The sequence below is a fragment of the Maylandia zebra genome, linkage group LG7 (genome assembly GCF_041146795.1).
Source record: "Maylandia zebra isolate NMK-2024a linkage group LG7, Mzebra_GT3a, whole genome shotgun sequence".
NCBI classification, from domain to species: Eukaryota; Metazoa; Chordata; class Actinopteri; order Cichliformes; family Cichlidae; genus Maylandia; species Maylandia zebra.
The window spans coordinates 2,140,656-2,168,266 of record NC_135173.1 but is presented as its reverse complement, the minus strand read 5'-3'; the positions used below and the strand labels follow the sequence as shown (position 1 = coordinate 2,168,266).

The window sequence follows — 27,611 nt, the reverse complement described above, 5'->3', positions numbered from 1 at the left end:
TGAAAAAAGACACGACAAGCTCAAAGTAATGTCACTCTGCTTGACCAGCTTGCAAACACTCGTGATCATCAGTACTGTGCAAGAAACTGTGTTAACTCCCATTCAGCCAAACAGCTGCGATGGTGTTGGTGTGTGAGATGAATAAAGCCTGAGGACTTTGCAAATTGTTATTTGATCCCATTCCAGCCAAACTGAAGTGTCTATACAACGCACCTTAGAAGCAGCGAAAAGATCGAGATTTTAGCCGACCTGCAATCCATCTCGCAACTCTACAAGCATGCAGACGTTCCTTATGACCTGTGCCATCATGCACAGTCGCAGATAAACTACACCACGACCAATAACGTGTAAACTGGCATGTGGCTGCAGCATATTGAGATGCTACATCAAGGATGTTATCACAATCATGGATAATAGAGTAATGAATAATAGTTATAGTTTTAAAAAAATCCACATTATTTGATGTATTTGGACGAAGAACACAACTATTGTTGTCTGAAACAATAATTTAAAAGAGATCCAGAAACTGAAGAGCACATTCACTCACACAGAACCACACAGCCATACTGTATTAGTCACCAGGAACATCACTTTCCACAAATAACTTGCCAAGGATTAATTAACTTACTCCCACAATGCCTTGCCAAAGTAACACCTGTGGACTACCTAACCAAATAAACGACGGCAGCGGACACAAACAAATGAGAGCCACATCATTCCAAACGGGATGGGGATATTCATTAAGCCAGTGCTGGAGAAATGGTAACAGCAGGACTCTGAGCACTGCAGGAGAAAGACAGATGATCTCTGGAAAGGCTGCGAAACACCAACTATACCTGCAGTCTGTGGAAAGTTTCCCTAATCAACTTTGCATATTTGGACAAAGGTGGGGGGAGAATTGGGGTCTATGCAGAAATATGAATGAGGGACAATAGTGTGTATTCAGGTGCAGAGAGTTTTGTAAGGCAGTCAATTTGCTCTCAGCAAAAACAAATTTCTCTAGATTACACAAACAAAGGGACACATTTGCAGAGAAACCAAGCTCGGCGTAGGGGTGCAGGCTTACAGGCCAAATTCCAATAACGGAAACTGGCCAGTGGAATTCTTTGCACTGAAAGTTGGTGCAAAACCGCAGCTGTTTGCTTTGCCTTGCAGAGTGTTTTCATTCCACTCTATTTTGATGTGACCTTGTGCACAAATAATGATTGAAGAACATGAACAGAGATGTATGCACGCATGCATATTCATGAAAGCTTAAACAAACTGACTCAGAACGCGTGTGGAGCATGTGTAAAAACTAAAAATATCGGTTCTAGTCCTTTTCAGAGCGGATTTATGTTACATTTTTTTTATATTCTGGTTGCACAGGGCAGCACAGTGGTTAGCTTGCTTCACGGCAGGAAGGTCCAGTGTTCAATTCCACCCTCAGGCCGGGGTCTTTCTGTGTGGAGTTTGCATGTTCTTGCCTCCCACAGTCCAAAGACATGCAGTTAGTGGGGTTAGGTTAATTGGAAACTCTAAATTGCTCACAGGTGTGAATGGTTGTCTGTGTCTATGTGTCAGAACTGCAACCGACTGACGACCTGTCCAGGGTGTACTCTGCCTCTCACCCTAAGACAGCTGGGATAGACTCCACTTTGTACTTACTAAAAGTAGCATGCATTCGCTTTAAACAGAATAAGGATGTGGGTGTTTTCCTCAACGACGATGCGTGATGTCTTTGGTGTGGTTGCAATTATGCTAATCGTTGATAATTAAGGTTGCATGAGGAGGCCTCACATTTACAAGTGATTCAAATTCATGATGAATGAAGATGAATTTTTAATGTTTTTTACTTTTGCAATTAAGGTCACTGTGGCGGAGGCGTGGCCCCGGGCGCAGCTGCAGGGGAGGAGTGCAGCAGAAGGCTCAACAGGGCGGCGCTGCGAGGCCGGTAAGAACAGCTGATGGTGTTTATGTACTGATGATGGTCTCCCTCCGCTGTGTTTATAGTGAGACGGGGAGGGGCGGCCAGGGGAGAGATCAGCTGGGCTCGTGAGCTGTCAGACTGTACGACTGAGTCAGCTGTCAAAACTCAACACTCAAAGCTTCAATAAATGTGGAAGTTGGCAGTACATACCTGTGTGTGCGTGTGTCTGTGCCTGGTGTATTCCACAAGTGGTGCCGAAACCCAGGAAAGTGCCGGTGGGGGAATGTCCGACCCACAGGCCGCGCCACCCGCCCAGCCTCTGCAATTCTTGGCGCAGATGCTAGCGGAGATGGCAACGATGAGCCGGGATCAGGCGGCCGACCAGCGTGCCCACCTGGCCGCGCTGCAGGAGCAGACGGACCGACAGACGCAAATTCTGGAACGGCTGGTCGGGGCCGCTGCCACGCCGAAGCCCTCGCCACTGTCGGTGGCGGTGCCCCGGATGGGGGACGGGGACGACCCACAAATTTTTTTGGAGACCTTCCGTGCCACGGCGGAGGCTTGCCAATGGCCGCGGGAGGAGTGGGCTCCGCGGCTGCTCCCCCTGCTGTCTGGGGAGGCACAAACAGCGGCCCTGAGTCTGCCTCCGGCGTCGAGGAGCAGCTTCCCGGACGTGAGCCGGGCGGTGGTGGACAGGCTGGGGCTCACCGCCGAAGACCATCGCCGGCGGTTCCGGGCCTGTCGGCTGGCTACAACGGACCGACCATTCGCCTGGGCCCGGCAGCTGCGCGACGCGGCGGTGCGCTGGCTGCAACCGGGGGCATCGGAGGGCGAGACGAAGCTGGTGGACAAGGTGGTGCTGGAGCAGTTCACGGAGGGGTTGCCAGCGGAGACGGCGAGATGGGTCCGGTGCCACCGGCCCGCAAGCTTGGAGGTAGCAGTGACGCTGGCGGAGGACCACCTTGCCGCTGGAGCAGGGGAACCCGGGGACGCCGGACGGAGGCCGAACAAACAGGCCCCGGTGCCGGCCCCGAGGCGCCGTGTGCCAGCACCAGGGCAGGCCGAGCGGCTGCCGGCGCTGAGCCCCACTAACCCTTTCGCGGCGTTGGTGCCGTCCAGGGGAGCCGAGCCAAGTGGAGCCGCCCCCGAGCCACGGAGAGCAGCACAGACGCCGGGGCCGGAGTGTTGGAAGTGCGGGCAGCCGGGGCACCTGAGGAGGGATTGTCCGCTTATGGAAGTGGGGCAGGTGTTCCGCGTTGCTGGCGCCCCAGCACCCTCCCCCGGTCCAGGAGGGACATACAGTATTCCGGTAAGGACTCGAGGGGGTATACGCCAGGCGTTGGTGGACACGGGCTGCACGCAGACCCTCGTACACCAAAGCTTGGTTCGCCCCGGGGCATTGCTGGAGGCAGAATGGGTGGAGGTGAGGTGTGTGCATGGTGACGTTCACAGGTATCCCATAGTGCCGCTGTTATTAAAGTATAAGGGCAAAATGCATAGAGTAACGGCGGCGGTTAGCCCGCGCCTGTCGCACCCCCTGATTCTGGGTACCAATTGGCCGGGGTTTCATCAGCTACTGGGGCAGTACGCGGGGGTGCGATCACGACCGGAAGCGGGGTGTAGCGTGTGCGCGGCATTCAGCGGTAACGCGGGGTCGTCCGACACCGACTCCGGGGGGAGGAGCCGGCGGGTCCCTCACGGGACGTCCCGCCGGCCCCGGAAGTGTCCCCCATGGGTGATTTCCCACTGGAGCAGTCTCGTGACGGCACCCTACGCTCAGCCTTTGACCAAGTGATGGCTATTGATGGTCACGTGGTGCGCCCTGAGGCCGCGCAGACCTACCCGCGTTTCGTCTTATTAAACGACCGGTTATATCGAGTGAGTCGTGACACTCAGACCGAGGAAACACACACCCAGTTGTTGGTGCCGCAGGGCCGCCGGGAAACGCTTTTCCAGGCGGCCCACTATAACCCCATGGCAGGGCATATGGGCTACGAGAAAACTCTGGAGCGAATAACGGCCCGATTTTATTGGCCGGGCATCCGAGCGGATGTGCGCCGCTGGTGCGCGTCCTGCCCGGACTGCCAACTTGTTAACCAGCCGGCCATACCGAAGGCGCCGCTGCGCCCTCTCCCCCTCATTGAGGTCCCGTTTGAGCGCATCGGCATGGACCTCATCGGGCCGTTTCACCGGAGTGCACGCGGCTACCGCTTTGTGTTAGTCCTGGTGGATTACGCAACGCGGTACCCGGAAGCAGTTCCGCTGTGCACCATCTCTGCAAAGAGTGTGGCGCAGGCACTGTTTCAGGTCATCTCCCGAGTCGGAATCCCGAAAGAGATACTGACTGACCAGGGCACGTCGTTTATGTCTCGTACACTGCGGGAACTGTACGAATTACTGGGCATTAAATCTATTCGGACCAGCGTCTACCACCCTCAGACTGACGGGCTGGTGGAGCGGCTGAATAAGACTTTAAAGTCCATGATTCGGAAGTTCATTAACGAGGATGAACGCAATTGGGATCACTGGCTAGACCCTCTGTTATTCGCAGTGTGGGAGGTGCCCCAGGCCTCCACGGGATTTTCTCCCTTTGAACTGCTGTTCGGCAGGAGGCCACGTGGGGTGCTCGACCTGATTAAAGAAAGCTGGGAGGACGGTCCGAGCCCCGCCAAAAATGAGATTCAGTACGTGTTGGACCTGAGAGCAAAACTCCACACTTTGGGGAGGTTGTCACGGGAGAATTTGCTCCAGGCTCAGCAGCGTCAGCAACGCCTGTATGACAGAGGGGCTAGGCTCAGGCAATTCTCACCGGGAGATAAAGTGCTTGTGTTACTCCCTACTTCCAGCTCGAAGTTGCTCGCCAAGTGGCAAGGACCCTTTGTGGTCACACGGCGAGTCGGGGACGTGGACTATGAGGTCGCTCGGTCGGACAGGGGAGGAGCCACGCAGATTTATCACCTCAATCTCCTCAAACTGTGGCGAGAGGTTGAAACCGCTTCTCTGGTGAGCTTGGTGAAGGAGAGAGATGAGTTGGGGCCTGAGGTGCCAAATTCTATCATTCCCGCCTCCCTCCCTTGTGATGACCATCTCACACAGGCCCAGAGAGCGGATGTTGTCGCGTTGCAACAGCGTTTTGCGGACGTGTTCTCCCCCCTGCCCGGCCGGACGTCCCTCATCGAGCACCATTTCGTGACGCAGCCTGGCGTGACGGTGCGTTCACGGCCCTACAGGCTCCCGGAGCACAAGCGAAAAATTGTGCAGAGGGAATTGGCGGAAATGCTGAGGATGGGAGTAATAGAAGAGTCGCACAGCGCCTGGTGTAGCCCCATCGTTCTGGTGGCGAAGAAGGATGGGTCTATACGGTTCTGTGTCGACTATCGCAGGGTGAACGAAGTGTCACGCTTTGATGCCTACCCCATGCCTCGGGTCGACGAGCTCCTGGACCGGTTAGGCACGGCCCGCTTTTTCACGACACTGGACTTAACCAAGGGCTATTGGCAGATTCCCTTGTCTGCCGAGGCCAGGGAGAAAACGGCCTTCTCCACTCCGTACGGTTTGTACCAGTTCGTGACACTTCCGTTCGGCCTGTTCGGGGCCCCGGCCACTTTCCAGCGTCTCATGGACCGGGTACTGCGTCCGCACGCAGCGTATGCTACCGCCTACCTGGATGACGTGATCATCCACAGCGACACCTGGGCGGAGCATGTGCTGCGGGTGGCCGCGGTCCTGGAGTCCCTGAGGGGGGCGGGGCTCACGGCCAATCCGAAGAAGTGCGCGGTTGGACGGAGGGAGGTGCAGTATCTGGGGTACCACCTGGGGGGCGGGCAGGTGCGTCCACAGGTGGAGAAGACGGCGGCTATCGCATCCTGCCCGCGCCCCAGGACGAAAAAGGAGGTGAGACGGTTCTTGGGGTTGGCGGGTTACTATCGTCGCTTTGTGCCGGGGTTTGCGCAGCTAACCAGCCCCCTGACCGATCTCACTCGAAAGGGTGCCCCGGATCTGGTCCAGTGGACGGGGCCGTGCCAGGCGGCGTTTGTGCAGGTGAAAAAGGCTCTCTGTGGGGAGCCGCTGCTTCACACTCCTAACTTTTCCCTCCCTTTTGTTCTGCAGACTGACGCCTCGGACAGAGGGCTGGGAGCCGTTTTGTCCCAGCAGGTGAGGGGGGCTGACCGCCCTGTCCTGTACATCAGCCGGAAGCTAGCGGAGCGCGAGCGCCGGTACAGCACCGTGGAGAAGGAGTGCCTGGCCATCCGGTGGGCGGTCGGCTCCCTGCGCTATTACCTCCTGGGACGCTCATTCACCCTCTGTTCGGACCACGCCCCGCTGCAGTGGCTCCACCGCATGAAGGATGCCAACGCCCGGATCACCCGGTGGTATCTGGCGTTGCAGCCCTTTAAGTTCAAGGTGATCCATAGGCCGGGGGCGCAGATGGCGGTGGCCGATTTCCTCTCTCGCTCGCGGGGGGGAGTTGGCTCGGCCGGACGGCTCCCCGGCCTCGAACGGGCGGTGGGGGTGTGTGGCGGAGGCGTGGCCCCGGGCGCAGCTGCAGGGGAGGAGTGCAGCAGAAGGCTCAACAGGGCGGCGCTGCGAGGCCGGTAAGAACAGCTGATGGTGTTTATGTACTGATGATGGTCTCCCTCCGCTGTGTTTATAGTGAGACGGGGAGGGGCGGCCAGGGGAGAGATCAGCTGGGCTCGTGAGCTGTCAGACTGTACGACTGAGTCAGCTGTCAAAACTCAACACTCAAAGCTTCAATAAATGTGGAAGTTGGCAGTACATACCTGTGTGTGCGTGTGTCTGTGCCTGGTGTATTCCACAGTCACTAATGTGTGAATGCCTGGGTTTAGATCCCTGTCATGTCTCTGAATAACAGTGTGACACCTCAAAGTGGAACATCAGCAGCTCGAGCTGACTTTGACCTCAGCACAAAGAATTTCAAAATAAAAACAAGACAGTCTCAGTCTTGTTTTGTCATTTTTGTTTTTCCTAAAATGTGTTCATAGTGACAAACTGAGGTTTTGCATTGTAACACAATGAACGTCTGCTGCTTTCCCAGGTTGATTCTGTTATGGTCATTAACTGTCTCATTAATAAAAGTATTGCACGAGCATAATTTATTGCAAGAGCCAGAAGCTACTTACCTTAACTCACAGCAAAAACCTTGCAAAAGGTAAAAGAGCTTGCATAGATTTGCCCAAGGTTAACAAAATCCACCCACTAGTAATTCCAAAGGGTCACCGGTCAACCATTTGTTTATTCCATAGAGCCCGACATGATTATATTACACAAGCTCATCCAACACCACAATGCAGTTCCTGCTAATAATCGAGTTTCCACACAAAATATAGTCAGACTGAGTCGACATCCAGTAACTGCTTTGTTTGTCACACCGCAAACTATTTACCTTCATATTTGTATTTACATGGCATTTGGAGGCTGCTAACATGTCAGTCATTTCAGTATTCAGCACTTGGGACAAAGCATAAAGGCTCATGACAAGTGCACGGCACTGACAACAATACTAGCAGAGGTTTTATGTTACCCAGGGCTGGATTATCTGGACCAAGGGAAAAATATTGACATTAATAAGAAACAGAAGAATTTACTGCACAACAGTTTTTCAAACACTGGTTTGACGCGTCTGAGTGCGTCGTGAAATCAGCCAGACCATTGGAAGCTTTTCATAGAAATGTCACATCATCAACACCCACTTAAACATATAAGTTGTTGAGATATCGCAGTTGTGTACTTAACAACTCAACTGCTAAAGAACCAGATATACTTATGATGTGATAATTACGAGCTTTACTGGTGCTGAAAGATAATTGTTTATTTCTGTTCCCAGTGTCTATGTGGAAAATAAGCCAACCAGCTCCTGGCTACTATAAATACATGGAAGTGAATCAGTCACCTTTAATGGTTGACAAGAAAGAGAATAGACATGTTCAGGCTCAAATTAAACTTTTCGTTGCTAATGCACAACCAAGTCCTGCAGTGGTACTTCTGAGTAAAAAAAACTCATAAAATATGTATGTGGGGTGATCAGGTTGTTAGTGTTTAACTGTTGCAAATCGGCAACGCCTGCCTGGAGAGGGTTAAGGAACAGCTTGTTAATCTCCTTATTTTCCCAGGAGCTTTGATATTTGATCACAGTGCCTGCTTTCGCTACTTTTCAGTAACATTTTCCAAGTTTAATCAAAAATAACCCTTTCAGATATGACAGCTGATATAGAACATACAAACACACCAGTTCTACTCACCCCGAGTGTCTCTGCTGACCGACCACGTGTTCCTATGATGTCCACCTGCGCTAGGTCATCTGCACGTGCGCTGAGGCCGCGGATGAAGAGGACCGGCTCGCTGTGCGGAAGATCTCGCAGAGGAACCAGATTCAGATCCCCGTCCACGTGGAAGCCGGGATCCGACACACCAAACGTCACGTCCTCATTCCCCGCACAGTCATCAAACTCAACTGGAAGGAGCACACAGAGAGCCGTATGTATTTTTGCATCAATCCAAACAAATTGCAAACATCATAAATAAGAAGAAAAATCCCCATGAAACTCCGAGTCACTGAGGTATTCCCTCACTGTGCAGAGCTCAAGGAGCCGTCAAACAATGCACAAAAAACAATTGCATTTCTCAGATATAAACATATGCCCTGAAGATAAACAGTTACCCCGAAGAAAGAGTGGGATGTTCTGCAAGGCTCTGTCAGCTAGGCTACAATAAACTCACTGATCTCTTTTCATACAAGCCAGCTGCAATATTTATGACTCACCGCATGCTACGCGTTGCCGGCTTATTAATGTTTCTGACTTGCTTTCGTGGTACGCTTTGTTTTATTAAAGAGAATACGGTGGCACGTAGTTGCAGGGCTGAGAAACAAAAGACACGAGACAGAAGAGAAGTGTCACCTCTGCGTGCACATGTGGGCTTGCCTTCTCTGACTGAGGGAGTTACTGCCGAGGACTCGACCGAGCTTTATCCCCTCTGATCATGTTCATCCTCGCTTTATCTCTCTCACACACTCCCCTAGGTGTTGCAACATGATCCCCATGTACTCCCCCACCATCACCCCTGACAATCCTCACCTCCCTCATCCTTCACCTTCTCTTTACCTCAGCCTCCTGTAATGAATCCCACTGTTAGGGAGGATAAGTGAGGGAAGAGGGGCAGGAAGTCTGCATGTGTGGATGCTGTTGTTTGTTAGGAAAGCATTTGGCACATGACTGAACAGAGGTTAGTTTACGATGTAAGCAAACATGGTAGCTTATTTAAGTCTCATCATCTCCTTTAAAATAAATTCTGTTTGATATCAGGACTGGAGTTGAACTGGAATCATGTGATTCCGAATATTCTGTACGGCTAGCATTATTAATCGAGTCACGTGGTTCTGGACTCACACGTTGTCTGCAAAAGCCAGTTAATTCATAATTAAAACAAAGATAAATGTACATGAAGAAGACTTAAAAAGACTTCTCTGGGATGCCGACAGGCAGCGTCCTACGTGATTCAATCCACTGCTTATCTTAACTCATATAAGGAACTCTGTAGTTATTCATGAAGGAAATCTTTCACAAAACACCCAAAAGCCTCACTGCTGTGCGTTCCCCTCACAATGGGGACTCAGAGGCCATCGCTCTGAGGAAGAAACGGCTTCAGATGAGACCGTATTCATCGTGTTTCTCAAAGCAACTTTGAAGATAAAGCTCAGCTTTGGTGCAGAGGCTACAAGCTTTCTCTGTAAAGTTAAACCTAATATTCAACTTTCTCTGTCTGTATGTTAAATGCTGTCTAAACCAGTTTATGTGCAACAACAGTGATTAAATATGTCAGACTGCCAGTCTCTTGTTTATTCCATAGAGACCATGAATAAGTCAACGAAGCAAACTTTTGTTTTACAGCGCTACTTTTCTTTGCGCTGCGTGTTGACCCCGTCTGTTCCTCTGTGCTGCCTCGAAGGTTTCTGGTTGGTGGAACTGATCAATTCAACTGGGAGCACCTGGCCAGTCTCTCTGAAGCATTTAATTGAATGCTTTTTCAAGCTGGAATCTATGCAGACCCTTTGACATAACCTATGCATACCTGTGCGGGCTGCGACTGTCGCAGAGAGGTGCGTGTTAGGTTTCGGTGCAGGCAAAGCTACTGTGCAGTGTGGTATAATTCGTCTGCCAGCCTCTGTTCTCGCTCTTCATCCACCCAGCACCAGACTGTTCGTTCGATTGGCTTCAGCCACATTGATTTACAATTCAAACCATTTAACAGCTTCTGCCTATCATTGAAACCATCATCTAACTGCTGGATGGATGAGTGTTTCAGTGGTATCATTCACTACCTCACTTCACAAAATTCATTAGCATTAATTAACATTAATTGTGGTTTTTTGTTCTTTGTTGGTTGATAAATTGGTAAATTTGGGTCAAAACTGTGTCTTTCCAAATATGTGTCATCAGTCTTTACCCATTACAATGTATTAAATGAAACACAGTCTCCTACAACCTCTAACTAGGTCGAGTATTTCTTTTTTTTAATTGAATAAGCAGTGAGGGTATTTAAACTGTAATTTACTGGATACAGCATATATTATTTTAAAAGACAGGGATTCACCAGAAAAGAAGCATTCATGACTGCTGCTAATTTCAGATTCTTACTGACATTCACTGCTTTATTTTCTAGCACCGTGCTGGAGAGGAATTGTGTTGTAAGTGCAAACCCACCATTCTCTGCAACAGCAAATTAAAGTCTTGCAGGAAGCAATGGAACCAGACGGCACAGCAGCACTGAGCTGTTACATTAAGTGCAATGGACAACAATTTTTCAGCAGGAAAGAAAAAGAAAAATCAGCGTGCAGTCTCTCAGGCCACAACAGTAAAGGCCAGCTCACAGACTTCTTCAAAACAAATGAATCTGGTTGGTGCTTTTTTGGTTTGGTACCCACAGAACTGGTCCAAGAGTCCTACGGTCACAGATCCAACCACGTGATACAGATACTGCTAAAGCAAGCAGGACTGGACTCTTTATTTAAATTATTATTTTTCATTATTTTAACAGAACTCATCTGTTTTCAGGCTTTTTTTGATGCATTGATATAACCATATAGCTAAAATGATGGTTCTGTAATAAGAGTGTAAGAACTTTACAGTACTACTAAAATATTCCCTCTACGTCTTCATTTTATACAAGGTTACGTTGCATTGTTGTCATATGATAAACACTCGACTAAATGCAGGCACTTAAGTTTCTTGGAAACAGCATCTACCCCTTAATTTTAGAAATGATGTGTTGACTGCGACGCACGAGTCTCACTGCATTTAGTCTAAGTGATCGTTCTAATGCATACAGATTAGCCCGCAGTAGGGGAAAGGCTGCTGTTCAATTCAAGTACAATGGCAACCCACTGCTGTAATTAACACGTATTGTTCCACTGATGAAAGCGCTTAAACTTTTATTACCCGCCGCAACAGCAAGGCTCGTATTGTTTTCATCCCGTGTGTGTGTGTATGTGTGTGTGTGTGTGTGTCTGTGTGTGTGTGTGTGTGTGCAGGTGTGTGTGTGTCATCCTCAGATGGTCTCTAATTGTTCATGTTTTCACCATATCATGAAATTCAATGTAATTCAAATAATTTGCTGGAAGACTACATTGTGTATTCATCTACCTACATTCTACTGTACGGCTATTTTCCATCACACCATGACCAAGTGGACAGAGACAAGTTCCTGTGTGACTTTAAAATCAATAGACTGAGTCTATCAAAGCTCTCAATTAGTACACTTAACCTTTGTGGCTGTGTAGTCTGGTTGCTTTTACCTTTTCTTGCAGACATTTTATAGTCTTTCATTTGGAAAGAATCGTTTTCTGCCCTCTGGACGAAGGAAAGAAGACGAGAGTAGCAGAGTGACGGATGAACATAGAGAGAAGAAGGAGAGAAAAGGGAATGGGAAAAGAAAATGCCAGAAACGGCAAGGCTACAATGGACAACTACGGAGAGCTACAAAGTCAACAACTGACTCTCGAGGGAAACAAGGCTCTGTCTCAATATTCAACTCTCACTTCTAATCCAAAGCATGAAAGATGTGTTCATTTCCATTCCCATTACAAGCCTCAGATTTATTTCAATAACATGGGCGCGCTCGTTAGAGCCCGCAAATTGCAGCGCCAAACAGTGTCAGTGGCATTTCAAAGGCAGCCAGAGAGTGTTTGATGGTATTCTAATGTTGTCAGGTTTTGGGGGGGATTTCAGAAGAGAGCATGGTGAGCTGGCAGCTTTGAAGTCAGGCAACAATGACAGAACGCAACTTACCCCTCTCAGCACCCACACCCCCACTTTCTTTCTGGCTCAGGGTTGAATAACTGTGCACAACATGGATTAGGGTCACCAAAATCCCTCACTGAGGATTCGAGAGGAAAAGCAGGGTGTCATGGGGGTTTGACTTTTTCCTCAAGTTTGACATTCAAGTTCCTTTCAGGCTAAACTCTCCTTTGGAGTAACAAATGTTCCAGAAACCCACTCATCACAGACCAGGGTTACTCTAGGCTTGATTGCCTGTCCGATTAGTGTTCACCAAAACGTCCACGTTCTCATTTATTGCAATAGGTGTAGGCTGCTGGGGGATTCCCATGATGCACTGGGTGTTTCTTCTACCCTCCCTACGTGTTAACAGACCTCTCTGCACTGAATCATACCTGTTATTAATCTCTGTCTCTCTTCCACAGCATGTCTTTATCCTTATCTCCCCCCAACCAATCACAGCAGATGGCCCCGCCCCTCCCTGAGCCTGGTTCTGCTGGAGGTTTCTTCCTGTTAAAAGGGAGTTTTTCCTTCCCACTGTCGCCAAAGTGCTGCTCATAGGGGCTCATATGATTGTTGGGTTTTCTCTATTATTGTAGGGTCTACCTTCCAATATAAAGCACCTTGAGGCGACTGTTGTTGTGATTTGTATAAATGAAATTGAACTGGGTTTATGATGTAAAAAAATGCACTTACCAAGGAAGTCAACTCTAGTATCTAGCTAAGTAAAGAAGAAACAAAAAACTATCAGTGCATTAATATTTTTGGTTTGCAACATGATGTGAAATCCATTAACATCAATTCAAACTGGTTCATTGTTGCAGGGGGAGGTGGAAAAAACTTGGTTTTAATTGTTTTCTATTTTCTTTTTATAGCAAACTGGAAGAAAAGCAGGATGAGATGTGCAGTACGGAGGCTAATGTTAGAACTTGTTGGCATTACATCAAACTATTTGTTGAACTTACTCTGGCTTTTTTAATTTCTTTTGCATTGTGCAAGGATTTAACATGTTTCCATTCTAATTTACTTCTGCCATTAAGCGAGATATTTTTCAATAACTAAGCAGACACCTCATATTCAATCATGCCAGTTAGCTTAGGATATTTTAAAAGGACCATCCACACTGATGTCTTCATTTTCATGTCTTTCAACGGTGCTAGGCAGAAACTCATGCTGGATTATTTTGGCATCCCGCATTATATTTTCATTGACTCAGCCACATAATTGAGATCTCCCCCCTCCCCTGTCAGGTACTAAAGTTTTCCTTTGAGGTGTTGTGAAGACAATTTTCTATCTTGTAACTAAATGTCAAGTCTGCATGATGGAAGAGATGGGAATCTGAGGGCTAATCTCAAAAGGTGGCAGCACGGGTGTGTTTAAGCTGATAGCTGCCGTGTCTAACCAGAGTGACTATGCTCAGCCTCATAAAAGGCCTCTGGAGAACGCTATTCTCAAATAATCACCCCGCATTAGAGAGAGGGAGCTGCTTTTGAAAATGTATTTACGCCCTGAATTGCATTTTACCCCAGAGTTTCCTATCGCTGCGCATTGTGTAAAGCCCATCACTAGGACTCAATAGTAACAAGACGTTAGCTTTTCATCTAGCAAGATAACAGTTTGCAGGGATTTAGCTAGCTACGGGGTCCTGACAGCAGCAGCTTTCACCTTGGCTTTAGCCGACGATTAAGACCCCCCACCTCAACCTTTACTGCCACTCCAACTATCCAGTCATGTCACATGCAGTTTCTAATCATCAAGTGTGAGAGAAATGTGTGTTTTTTGCAAACCAGAGAGTGTGTGTCCTTTTACTCAAACCACTGTATTCTATCAGACGACTGTATCACTCTCATTTGTCAGTGTAAGCATGGTCTGTGCATACTAGCTTTTATGCACAGTGTTCCAGGGCCCTTGATCATACTTTGATGTGTGGCCCTGTCCACTGTGCTGGTGACTAAAGCCAATTAAACTACAGCTACTTTCTGATCTCAAGCAGCATCAAAGAGTTCCCATGTGGACTGTTAAAGGTCAGTCAAGCATGCTAACTACCTGGTTAGATGTTTCTATCATCTCGACACATCTGTGCTACACTTAATGTTATGTTGCCTTGGATACCTTAGCAACATGTATTTTTGTATACGAGTGTTTTCAGACACAAAAGGACTTGATCAAAGCCAGAGAACAAAAACTGCAATAAGTACCGGCTCCTGTTGTGTTCTGGTTGTTTATTTAATCTAACTGGTGCAGGGCTTCATCTTATCCTTGTATACGTGTTTTATCAAAGTTATTCTGACCGGCCTTCACAGTCAAAAAGTCACCAGCCAATAAAAATCAAAAGGTGAGACTACATATCAGAGCGAAGTCAGATCTTTGATCTTGACATCTAGAGGAGGAGAGAGCTCGGGATTAAAGTGGCAGCGAGCATGAATTAGCAGAAGAAGTATTAGAAGAGGAAGAAAACACAATATCCACTTTGATATAGCGCAGCAGTCTAAACAAAGGTATAATTGATTAAAATAATCATAGTTTGGTGTGCCCTACTAAACAGAATGGCATGAACCGAGGCCCTGGCCATAATGGAAGTTATTAATTACACCTGTATTCACACCGTAATGGTAATCAAAATAGCTGCAGCAACTCGTCAGTATAACAGTCAGACTAATTAGGAACAACAAAGTTTGCTTGTAAAGTTGAGAGACTGAACCCTGGAGAGAAAAGGTTTCCCCATCGAAGGCTAATGACAGTAAATTGTATTTTTAACTGTTCCCAAATAAAAGTAGAGAGCAAAGAGACTGAACAGATATGCAATGACAGAAATGTAATTTTATGTAAAATAAAAAATGGCTCCATACAGACTGTAGTGGTTAATATATTGTCTTAACAAGCTAAAGATCCCTGCCTCAACACTGAGAGGAGACACAAATCCCTGGGAGGGCTGGGTCAGTGGGCGTCCGGTGTAAAACTCCACGTCAAATGAAGTATGTGGATCCACCCACTGCTGCAACCCCATGAGAATGAGTTTATCGTGGTCGGGTACCACACATTTCCATTCCACACAAGTCACTTATGAAGACTGGATATTTTATTTTCTACAAAATCTTATTTTCAAATAGGAAATAATGAATTCTGCTGTTTACAAACAGGTCACTCAGGTCTGAGTGGGAAATATCTGTACATGTTTCCCAGGTTGCTTGACCACTCATAAATCTGATCAAATAGGGCTGTTCGATATAACGATATATACCGGACGGCGATATAAAAACGTCTATTGTTTCATTTCACGCTATCGTTTGTTTCGTGGTGTCGCAAAATAAACTGTTTACGACAATATTTTTCATGGTTGTGATGGTCACTGTAGTGACTATATTAATTTCTTAAAGTTCTCTTTCTCTTATATATAACCACACTACGGACAGACAAGCCCTGTTTTTATGCGTTGTCGTTAGCAACAACGACGGTAACAGCATCGCGTGTCCGCTTGTTTATGTTCCACATAAACCTTTCACAATAAAGCTCAAGATCCTGTTGAGACTTTTCAAAATAAACTGAATCACGTGAAAGAGCAGATTATTTACGGATGAGAAGTAAAAAAGAGCCGCCAGGTGCTAAAAAATAAACCGTAGACTCAAACGTTAGAACAGGCTTTTCCCCGCAGCACGCCGTGTAAGAAATACTCACAAAGAAAACGGCGCCGTTACAACTTATGTCTAAAAATTTATCGTTTCATGCATCGGTTAAAACACTCGACTCCAGCTACACGACGCCCAGCTGGAAACACTTCACACAAGTCGAGCTGCCCGAGATTCACAGACTTTACAGAAAATGTTAAATTTTCGTGATTTATATGGTTATCGGACGATAGATGTCTTATATCAGGATGATTTTGGTCATATCGCACAGCCCTGCTGACAAAATATAAATGTTTCTGTCACTGATAACATCCTAGTGTATATCAAAAAATTTGAATATTGTTAAAATGTTTGATTGTTTTATATATTCCAAATTCATTACATATAAAGTGAAATGCGCGAGGTGGAAATCCAGTATTTGAGTTTGAGTAAGTTACTATTCAGACAGTATAAATACTTCTTATCTCACTGTGTCACTGCGTTCATCATGGATAAAGGACTTTCTTACAAACCGGCCCCAGACTATAAGACTCCGCCCTCATCTCTCCTCCACCCACACGGCTGTGTGCTGAGCCCCCTCCTGTATTCTCTCTACACCCACGACTGCAGTTCGACCCACAACAACAATCTCATCATCAAGTTTGCTGATGACACCACGGTAGTCGGACTCATCTCAAAGGGAGACGAGGAAGACTACAGAGAGGCAGCCTGGTGTTCAGAGAACAACCTGACACTGAACACTAAGAAAACCAAAGAGGTCATTGTCGACTTCAGGAGACACAGCACTGACTTAGCCCTCCTTTACATCAACAGGGAGTGTGTGGAGAGGGTCCACACTAGGGCTGCACGATTAATCGTTAGAAAATCGTGATCTCGATTCATACTTATGTGCGATCTCATTTCCAAATGACAACGATTTAAAAAAAAGAAAAAAAAAAGATGACGATTGTACCGCATTTTGATCCGGGACGTAATCTGCATGAAAACAAGCGCTCACGCTTCCTGCTCAACAAATGACAAGGGCGGAGCCTTATACCACGTGATACAGAAGCCATCTGGCAGGGAAAAAACAACGGAGAGCACGTGAAACTGCCCGAGGGGAGAAAACACAATGAGGGCAGAGGAAACGTTTCCTGATGGCGGTGAGAATGACAACCCCACTGTAAAATTACTTCCAAGAAAAGGTTCTCATTCCTCCGTGTGGAAGTTTTTTGCCTTCAAAGAAGACGATGAGAGTCAAAAAAATATCATTTGCAAGCTGTGTTTTGCCATAGTAGCAGCACTGCAAGGTAACACTACAAATCTGTATAACCACCTCAGACGTCACCATAAAGTGAAATATGACGAAGCTGTAAAGGCCAAGAAAGTGACAGGAGAAAATCCGTCCCCGTCAACCACCCAAACATTAATAACAGGAACCTCATCAGAATCAGAATCAGAATCAGAATGGGGTTTATTGCCAAATGTTGAGCAGGTTTACAACATTAGGAAATTGCTGCGGTGCTTCAGTGCAAACATACTGTCATAAATAGCACTTAAATAGACATGAAAAAATAAAAGTAAGAATAAGAATTAAAAGTGCTACGTAGAAAGATATGTGCATGAGCTATACATGAGATATATACATGAGAATAAGAATTAAGAGTGCTACGTAGAAAGATATGTGCATGAGCTATACATGAGATATATACATGAGAATAAGAATTAAGAGTGCTACGTAGATAGATATATACATGAGTGCAGGTGGTGATCAGTGCCAAACATGGAATGATGCAGTGAACACAGCGTAGGGTCATGTGTTAGTGGTGGGAACAGTCGTACGTTTATTGTTCATGTGTCCAACAGCAGAGGGGAAGAAACTGTTCTTATGGCGAGAGGTTCTGGTGCGAATGGACCGGAGCCTCCTGCCTGAGGGGAGCAGGTCAAACAGACTGTGTCCAGGGTGAGAAGGGTCAGCTGAGATCCGAGCTGCACGCCGCAATGTCCTGGAGGTGTACAGGTCCTGCAGAGATGGGAGTCTGCAGCCAATCACCTTCTCAGCAGAGCGCACAACACGCTGCAGTCTCTGTTTGTCCCTGATAGTGGCTCCAGCGTACCACACGGTGATGGAGGAGGTGAGGATGGACTCGATGATTGCAGTGTAGAATTGCATCATCGTCCATGTTGGCAGGTTGAATTTCTTCAGCTGCCTCAGGAAGTACATCCTCTGCTGGGCTTTCTTGATGACGGAGGTGATGGTGGGCTCCCACTTCAGGTCCTGGGTGATGGTGGTACCCAGGAAGCGGAATGAGTCCACAGAGGTGATGGGGGTGTCAGTCAGGATGATGGGGGGGAGTGGGGCTGTGTGCTTCCTGAAGTCCACAATAATCTCCACTGTCTTCTGGGCATTCAGCACCAGGTTGTTGTGGCTGCACCAGACGTTCAACCCCATACAGCGCTTCCCTATACCCGTCGAACTCCCGCAGGCACAAAGACATTACGGAGGCTATCACTTATCACCTGACCAAAGATATGGCTCCCATCAACACTGTGCAAAACGAGGGATTTAGGAAAATGATCAACACCCCAGACAAACGCTACACAGTGCCGTCCTGCAACTATTTTTCTATTGTTGCACTACCTGCTCTGTACACGCAGTGTCGAGCAAGGGTGGAGACGGAATCTCAAGCAGTACAACATTTTGCGGCAACAACAAAACGTGAGACATTTGTTGTTTTTATGTTTATTTATTGTTTTTATGTTCAGTCTCAACTGTTACGAAGTTGATGTGCAGTTAATAAGTGCAATAAATATTTATACTGGAAAAGAAAATCGTGAGAGAATCGTGATCTCAATTCTAAGCCAAAAAATCGTGATTCTCATTTTATGCAAAATCGTGCAGCCCTAGTCCACACCTTCCGGTTCCTTGGCGTCCTCATCTCTGCTGACATCTCCTGGACAGACAACATCTCAGCGGTCGTCAAGAAGGCCAAACAGCGGCTGCACTTCCTGAGGGTCCTCAGCTGAACTCCAACCTGCTGCTGACCTTCTACTGCTCGTCCATTGAGAGCCTGCTGACATACTGCATCACGGTATGGTATGGCAGCTGCACCAAGGCAGATAGAGCGAGGCTTCAGAGTGTAGTCAAGACAGCACAAAAGATCATCGGCTGCCCTCTCCCCTCCCTGATGGACATTTATTCCTCCGCTGCCTCAGCAGAGCAGCAAACATCATCAAGGACAGCTCCCACCCTGGTTTCAACATGTTCAGCCTGCAGACTCAAAAACAGTTTCTTCCCAAAGGGCTAATTAGGAAGAGAAGCAGGCTGCTGTTTCAATTAACAGAAAATTTGCGATTTCATCTGGAAATCACATAAATCCAAAGTGTTTGTGTGAAGGTTTGACAGTCTGTGGTGTTGGTTAGTCCTCTGTGTTTTATCAAGTTCAAAGTCATCACAGTCATCACACTTTGTGCTTTCATGGTTTTGTGACCATGCGATGACTGTGCTTGATTGGCAAACCAACTCAGCTGGCGTGAACCTCACAGAGAATCGACGTCGTATTGTCAAGATGGACATGAGAAGCATTTCAACCCAACAATGCAGACCAGCTGAAGGCAGCTATTAAATCTACCTGGGCTTCAACACCTCTGCAGTGCAACCAGATGATTGCCTCCATGCATGCAGCACTGATGCATCGAATCATAGTAAAAGAGTTGCAGCCAGATTTTACACGCAAAAATGGAACTTATCAGAAACAGGACTTTTCTGTATTGTAAATCTTTTCTAATATTCGAGATATCGAATGCATGATATTGATAAGCTAAAAGCCACAATGAGAAAAAATGAAAACAATGGAAACATTTAACTTATAGAAGAAAGTTTAGCCATTTGAATTCAATGGTGACATTAGATGGACAGTCGTGCCAATGAAGCTGTCAGACAGGTGGTTCTTAAGAGTGTCTGGTTTAAAAAATGAAAAGCCTTCATTTTAAATCATTTAAATGTAATACGCACGTATCCATTGTTGAAAGCAGAAAAGTGGTTTGTTTATCTGCTTATTTCAGAGACACAGTGAATGTCAAACACGACTAATAAGACACCGATTTCTTGAGCTTTTCTCTCTCATACGGTGAAATTCATTCCAGCTAGTGGAAAACAGATAGCTAATTATAACATGATGTGCCCCGTGAGTGTTCTTACAAATAACAGGGCTCTGAAATGTCACTGTCAGCATATGCCCACAGAAAAATGGGCCTATTGTGAGTCTCTTACTTTTTATTTTAAGCTACAACAAACACTGTCAAAACAGTAGAGAAGTTACACTGTGCGGGGCTGACGTTCCTACAATTGTTTACTTGAGGTTCGGAGATGTTGAATCACCAGCTCAGAAATGTGCAAAAGCTGATTATGATAAGCTGGCACTTACAAAATAGATCAGTCATTGAGAGCTTAGCAGTCGAGTTAAAGTCATCCTGCAAACTGTGCGGCGCTGAAGCTCTCTGGAGCCGCAGCAGTCTCATTTGAATCTGAATCGTTATCTTTCAGCATGTACATGAAAGGGGTTTCTGCTAAATACAACAGCTGGACTGGTTTTAATTTGATGTTTGGTTTGTTACACTAATCTGTAGAATCACCATACATCCCACGATACGATATTATCGCAATTTTTAAAAATATTTTGCGATATTCAGATTCTGTCCATAAAGGTAAACTTTATTAATATTCATTTTATCTAAAATCAAAGTCTCGCACTCAGTCTTTCTCTCATTTCAGTTTTATTGTTGACAAACTGAACGGTTTATATTACAGTCTAGTCCAACTTAACTGAATGCAACCATCTGGTACAATTACAGCTATTCTGAACTATGCAATTTATGAAAACTATGCAGCCCCTTCAGCAACTGAAGAATTTGAAAGTAAATTAAAACAAAATATAGTTTTACATTAAATAAAAAAAGTTTTAAACTTAATTAAAATAAAACATGTCTTAAAATAAAATAAGTAAACTGTCATGTTTATTGCTGCCAAAAACAAGTTAAACACATTTGGACAGTGAAGGAATGTCAGGATTCTTGCTCAGAAAAAGGATCAACATGCAAAAGTCAGAGCACAAAAACCTTTTTTGTAACAAAATATCAATTTCTGCCATCCCTGTATCGATACATTATTAGCAAACAAAATATCACGATACTACACAGTATCGATTTTTTCCCCCACCCCTACTAATCTGTGGGATTTCTTGTTATTGCAGTCAACAGGCAGAAGCGTGCAACTCTGTACTGATTTAATCTGCTGCACTGATGGGCACTGATGCTCCTGCTTGCTTACCTTTACTACTGTAAATCTGTCAAATCGATACAAAGGAGAGATGAGACAGTGAGTGAGAGAACAGTGAGGTAGACAGTAATTAGGATGAGATAATGAGGGCCGCCTCTCTGGTCGAGTTGCAGATTCTCTATTCTGCTGGGCCATGAATGCCAGAACAATGCCTCCAGGCAATGTTAACACAAACAAACACACACACACACACACACACACACACACACACACACACACACACACACACACACACACTCTGCAACCAGTCAGTCGAGTCACTAAACCGAACCTAATACGTACTAATCTCACACTGTTTTGGACACACAGAGGTCTTCTCAGCCATAATTAAAGCTAAATCACCGCCTGAGTTGCCACCTTTAGTTATTATAAATACGATTCAGTCCTTAATACAGAACAGTTCATCTTTCAGTCCCAAAGCTGGCACACGTTTCGCTTCTCTTCAAACCTAGCTACCCTGTCATGTATCCAGGTACCAGAGGTCATGTGACCAGCATGGTAACGTGACAATTCAGACAATATTTCCCAGATAACAGACAAATGTTGGCCTAGCCTGGGTTTTTGGCACTTACAGCTCAGTTATGGCACTGTCACATGTTGTGTTTGCCAGATGAGACTCAAATATCAACACATTTAACAAAGCATCAGTGTGTCGCCATATCCAGATTCACTGTGACTCAGTGCTGTGAGTTAGGGCCAAATGTATCCCAAAGGAACCTGCAGCTGTGGGTCACAAAAGCTCACATGCTAACTTAAAGATATTAGAATTCAGTGTCTCGGGGAGGGACAGTTGATTTGTTGAGGTGTTTTGAGACATTTTGCCATGACATCCAGGTACTTCAATAGTCAGAAAGTTGTGAGAATATTTTCTCTAGGCCATGTTTCATAGACATGACCAGCGACTGACGCTTATAGTCCACTTTAGCTCTAATTTCTCAGTTATTGCCAGATGTTATGACATAAAAATGCAACTGTAGCTGCAGAGGCCATGGTAAAAGGATTTGGATAATTTCTAAAGTGTACATGGATACAGCACTAAGTCAATGCAGTGTCAGTCATCCTTATGAAAGAAGGAGGACAATAGAAAACTCAAATTGACAACCTGTCGATCGATCTGTTATTTTCTCTGAGTTCTATTTATTTTGGATATCTGCAATCAACGTATTCAGCGCTGACAAAGCAGAACAACAAAGAAGCAAAGGCTTGATTTAAACAAGGTTTTCTGAGAATCTTTATCCTGCCATAATTGCACTTGTTATGAGTATAGAGCACTTTTTTAATAATCACCCACAGTCATCAAGATGCAAAAAACGTCTGAGACTGTCCTCTCAGTGATTCAAAGACTCAAACACAACACAAACTCACAAAATCAACTCCTCATTAATGGCACTTTGAGGAGTTTAAGGCAGATCCTGTAAGGACAGAAAACTGAGCCTTTCAAATGACTGATAGGAAAAGCAGGCGCATCTGCTGCTTTGCATTCCAGCAAACTGGTTTCTCATTAAAGCTAGAAGGAAAGTGAACATAGGCAAACAATGTTCCTGTACATTTATTGAATTAATTCCTGCATTTGTCAATGAGGATGTCAGCTCATGAGTAAAAATATATTCTTCAAGGTTTTGTGCGGTGCATGCATATGTAACACTGACAGCAACAGTAAACATCTCGTGTCTCCGCACAAGCTGGAAATGTTAAGGCCTCCAGGCTTGGTCTTTGATGTCGCCTGTTCCAAGGTTACACCTGCTTAAATATGAATTCATTTAAATTCCTTTTTCAAAACAGTTGCGCAGATGCACTCCTCACCGGGTTTTATGTGAAAATATAAATGAAAGTATCTCAGCGTCTCTAAGCGATTGAGATCCCCTGAAGTCTAGCTTGACAAGGTTAACCACGGCAGCAGATCTGAAGGGAATGAGTGGGTTTATTCAAGCACCGTAACAAACTTAAATCAGTCTGTGTTTGTTTGTCAGTGGCAGGGCAAAGGGTTTCATCAAAGAGCGCTGGGGCAGGGGCGGACGCCAGCAGTGATAGTAAGGTAGCCTTGCAGAGGGAGGGAAACTAAGCTGCTGCTGCTGCAGTCACAATAAGACACATCGAATGGGAAATCCATCTCAGGGTTATGTGGTAACAGCGCAGCTCTGCTTCATTAACAGACTAGTAAATTTAGTAAATCGCTCGTGACACCCTCACGAGCGATTGATGATCGGGAGCTGCTCGAGGTGTTAATCGCTTCTCGTTACCCCACGTATACTACACGATGCACGATGAAGGCCAAAATCGGGCCGATCACCAAATTGGTCGCACGACTCAAAAATCGGCTCAAAATGGGCCAAAAATCGCACAGTGTGAGCCCAGCATTAGAGCAGCAATGTTTGTTCGCTCAGAGAAAGAAAAAAAAGGCTGCAAAAGCACAGGGAGGAATGGGAAAGGGAAACACCTGGCTGGAAAAGTGCACGATAACACCTATAAAGCGCACTGCACTGTGTGCCGGCGCACTTTTTCCATAGGCATGCTTCTAGTGGTGGGCACATGAAGAACATGAGGGGCGTGAAAGCTCGGGGAACCCTTAATTATTTAACAATTTCTTGTCCACCAGGTCACGGCAGAAGCAGATATGGTATGTAAACACTGGTTTGTTTTTTAAACCCTCTGGTTAAGGTTAATATGGGCATGTGCAGTGAGTATCAGCGCTATGTGGCCAGAAGTGTGATAATATCATTTATTTTGTGTAATAAACAACTGTAAGGATAGATGATTACAACAAATAGATGACTAATACATAAAAGTAATACATAGATGAATAATGATGATGAGTTATGATGCGTAATCATGGGAACAAGTGGGTTTACAAACAGGAGCAGCTGATTAGCTTTAGAAAAGCTGAAATAATACCTCAACTGAAGCCAATTGTACTAAATGCACTAAATGTGCACTGTTACTAGAATATTTTTGTTCTATTGTTTTCTATTAATTTATATAATTTTAAGTTAAGCAGGACAGAGTTCTTTTAAAGAAAGATTTACTTATGTTCTCAAAAGTTAAGCATGACAGGCTTCTGTTTAAGAAAGAGACCTGTTTTACTGTATTAATGTTGTCATTTTGAGCTAAAAATAAATGGCTAAATGATCATTTGTTTCCCATGTGTTCATATCACAAAGAATATGCATCTGCTTAAATCAAATTCAAGTCAAATGGTTAAAAAATTATTTCACACACAAAAAAAGAGCTACCACACTGGGAAGGGTGAAGACAACTGGGTTGCCCGGCCCTGGCCACGAGGTGTCCCTTATTTATTTTTCAGGGAGTTGGCAACCCTAAGCCCACCTGCATCACCAAATGACTCAACGCTACCCCGTCAGACTTTTAGTCACCATAAGTAGGGATGGGCACCGGTTCTGACATAAACGGTAGTAACCAGACCGAAAAGCAGCGCACATTTCGGTGCTTTATTTTTTTTTATTTTCCTGAGCTGTGATACACTTTAGATTCTAGCCAATCATTTTACATTTCCGAGGATAGTAGGCGGGGCCAGGTACGTACGTTCTTTTAGAGCAGAGCTACAGATTAAAAATGCCCAAGGCAAAGCGGTCAAAGTCTGGCTGTACTTCACAGCAAAAGATGCAAACTCAGCAGCAACAAGTGCTTTAAGCTGATACTGTGATACTGTCAAAGGAGGTAACACCTCAAATCCGATGAAACACCTGGCGACGCATAGCGTTTTTTTTTAAAGCAGAGAAATGCGCCGTATTTGATAGCTTGCTGCGAGACCTCACACCAAGCACATCTACTGCGGGTGTGTTGCCTGTTATCAGACCCGGAGTTAGCATCATCCCCCAAAAACCCGAAGAATAGAGTCCTGGCCCCTAGCCCTGCCAGTGTAGCAGAAATGATGAGGATGATGATGCAGCAGCAGCCGTTCTTCTCTGCGTGAGTAGCTTAATGTTGTTCGTGTGTAATTTACGTTGAGTAGGCTAACCACGTTATTACATTAATGCAGTAAGGTGAACTAGCAAACATCATCATAGCTACATGCGGCTGTCTTCTTGTTTGATGGCAGATACTCCCTTCACCCTGGCCAAAAAGGCTAAAATGACCAAAGAAAAAGAGGGAAACAGCTGAACATGAGAGGTTTTTGGACAAAGTTTGTGTTTTTTCCATTGTTTAAGCACTGCTTCCAGCCAAGAGTGATACCATATATGCCCCATAGCTGCAGAAAAGGCTAACATTGTTATCTTTTTACAAAAAAAACAGCTGAACATGAGAGGTTTTTGGACCAATTTTGTGTTCTCCATTCTTTAAGCACCGGTTTGAGCACCGCTTAAGCACCGGCACCGTTTCAAAAGCACCGGTTTGACACCGGTATCGGATAAAACCTAAACGATCCCTAACCATAAGGAAAATAACTAAACTATTAAAATATCAACAAACATGCAACTACTGGAGCCATCAAATAATCCCACTGGTGGCTTTGACGTTAGACAAATGCCCACTGTGGATAAGGTGGCTCAAAGACGAATGTAAAAAAATGGGAGATTTTATACTAGTTAAGAATCATCCATTAACTAATCTCAAAGCAGTCATTTCCAAAATAAATGCCCAAACTCCTTCCATTTTTCAGTTTGGCCTTTTTGCCATGTTCCTTGATTCTGGAGCAGTCGTTATGTTGTTGCATTGTTTAAGGGGACGACACTTTGCCTTTCTTATGATATTTGTTCTGCAAAACGGTTAGATGGGTGGTTCTTGTCAAAGCAACATCCACAGAACAAAGTTTCCCCACAGAAAACTGCATTGCAATGCAATAATTCATGTTATTTCACTTCACCTCTTAGTGAGTTTGAATATTGAGGGTGTCTGGTGTATGATTCCAATTGACCTTTGTAATTGAATAAGGTTCTGAAGAAGCACCGAGGGAAGACACTGACTGTGTCATGTGTATGGTGCGCTCTTGAATTCTAAACAGAGTGAAACTATAAATATTAGATATTGTTTTTGGCTCTTTCACACTTTGACCACTCTGATGCCCCCTGTCCTGAATATGTAATCTATCACAGTTGTACTCTGCATATTAAAAATATACACATGTCACAGTTCATGCTTTGCCACAGGCGTTAATGAGTGTTTCAGTGTTCCCACACACTGAAAGCAAAGCCAGCAGCAGCTTGCCTCGCACGCTGGTCTCCTATCAGTTTGCTGTGAAAGACCAGGGGTTTATCTGTAATGCACATGCACAGAAGAAAGAGCTGCTGCCCTGCTGAGCTCGAGTCATTAAGATATGCCCGTGAACCAGAGACAGCTACATTTACCTATGAGCATGAAACAAGCAGAGCTTTCAGCGAAAATAGCTAACTGTAATGGTAAATGGCCTGTATTTGTATAGCGCTTTACTAGTCCCTAAGGACCCCAAAGCACTTTGCACAACCAGTCAAAAATGAAATGTGAACATCGAAAGTAAAAGCTGCATCAAAAGTCACCCTTAGCCTGCTGATAGCAGATTTAGCAGATGTGGCGCTGGACCTCGAGCACCTGTTTGTAACTCAGGTACAAATCTGTCAGCAGCACAAACCTTTGTGAAACAACAGGCTGAGCTGGAACAGTGAGGATACAGAAATATTATTTCTCACACTACTTTTCTACTTTTTAATTGAGTTTCTTTGGTACTTGAAGGACCAGATAACTTTTCAAAATTTGATTTACTTACAAATCTTGAGTCTTCTTCAGTGACCATTTTCACTCACAGTTTTTTAATTATTAGTTATTATCATCTGTGGCTCTGTTGCACAGCGTGTTTTTGTCCTGTCTGCATCCGATCATGGTAGAAGGCAACTCCTTTGTTATCCTGGTTCTGCTGGAGGTTTCTTCTGTTAAAAGAGAATTTTTCCTTCCCACTGTCGCAAAGTGCTTGTCTACAGGGGGCGTTGGAGTTTTTTCAGTTATTCTTTATTTTAATGTGGGGTCTTTACAATATAAAGCTCCTTGAGGCATCTGTTGTTCTGGTGCTATACTAAATAAAATTGACCTAAATAACCACAAAAAGCTAATGTGAGGTTCTCTCTACTGTTATGTCCCAACTGGAGGTCTGGACCGGGTCTCCATGAAAAGCTTCAAGTTTCTGGTCCTAAAAGGTATAATCGAAGTAGGTGAGGAGGCATACCTACTTCCTAGGTGAACAATCTTCAAGTGGCACTTCAAGCTTTTTCATTTTTGCTTAATTATAAGTGCACCACAAATGTGCGATATAAATATGCATTAGCACTGCACATCATCTCCATCATCACCATCATCACAGGGATCATTTAAAATTTGATTTTCCATAATGAGGGAAACATTTGCTTCCAATCCTCCTGAGTTGAAATGACTATTATTGCACTCCTTTTAGAGTTCATTATCATACTGAAAACCATAACATGAGCAAACCCTGAGCAGCTGAAGCATACCAACACTGTAGAAGGCGAAGCACCTAAATCATC

The 27,611-nt window shown here is 45.3% G+C and overlaps 2 protein-coding genes across 2 annotated transcripts in view; one reads left to right on the top strand and one right to left on the bottom strand.

Annotated features, from left to right (window-relative positions):
* The window catches only part of LOC143419628 (cadherin-13-like), a 176,365-nt gene that overhangs the window by 20,702 nt on the left and 128,052 nt on the right, over positions 1 to 27,611 (bottom strand). Inside the window, exon 3 of the mRNA XM_076887032.1 lies at positions 8,170 to 8,381. Coding sequence (XP_076743147.1) covers positions 8,170 to 8,381 — 212 coding nt within the window. The remainder of the gene's footprint in view (positions 1 to 8,169; positions 8,382 to 27,611) is intronic.
* On the top strand, positions 2,193 to 6,723 carry LOC143419603 (uncharacterized). The gene is made up of 2 exons (XM_076887012.1): positions 2,193 to 3,218; positions 6,020 to 6,723. The coding sequence occupies exons 1-2, from the start codon at positions 2,193 to 2,195 to the stop codon at positions 6,506 to 6,508; spliced, it is 1,515 nt and encodes a 504-aa protein (XP_076743127.1). The 3' UTR covers positions 6,509 to 6,723.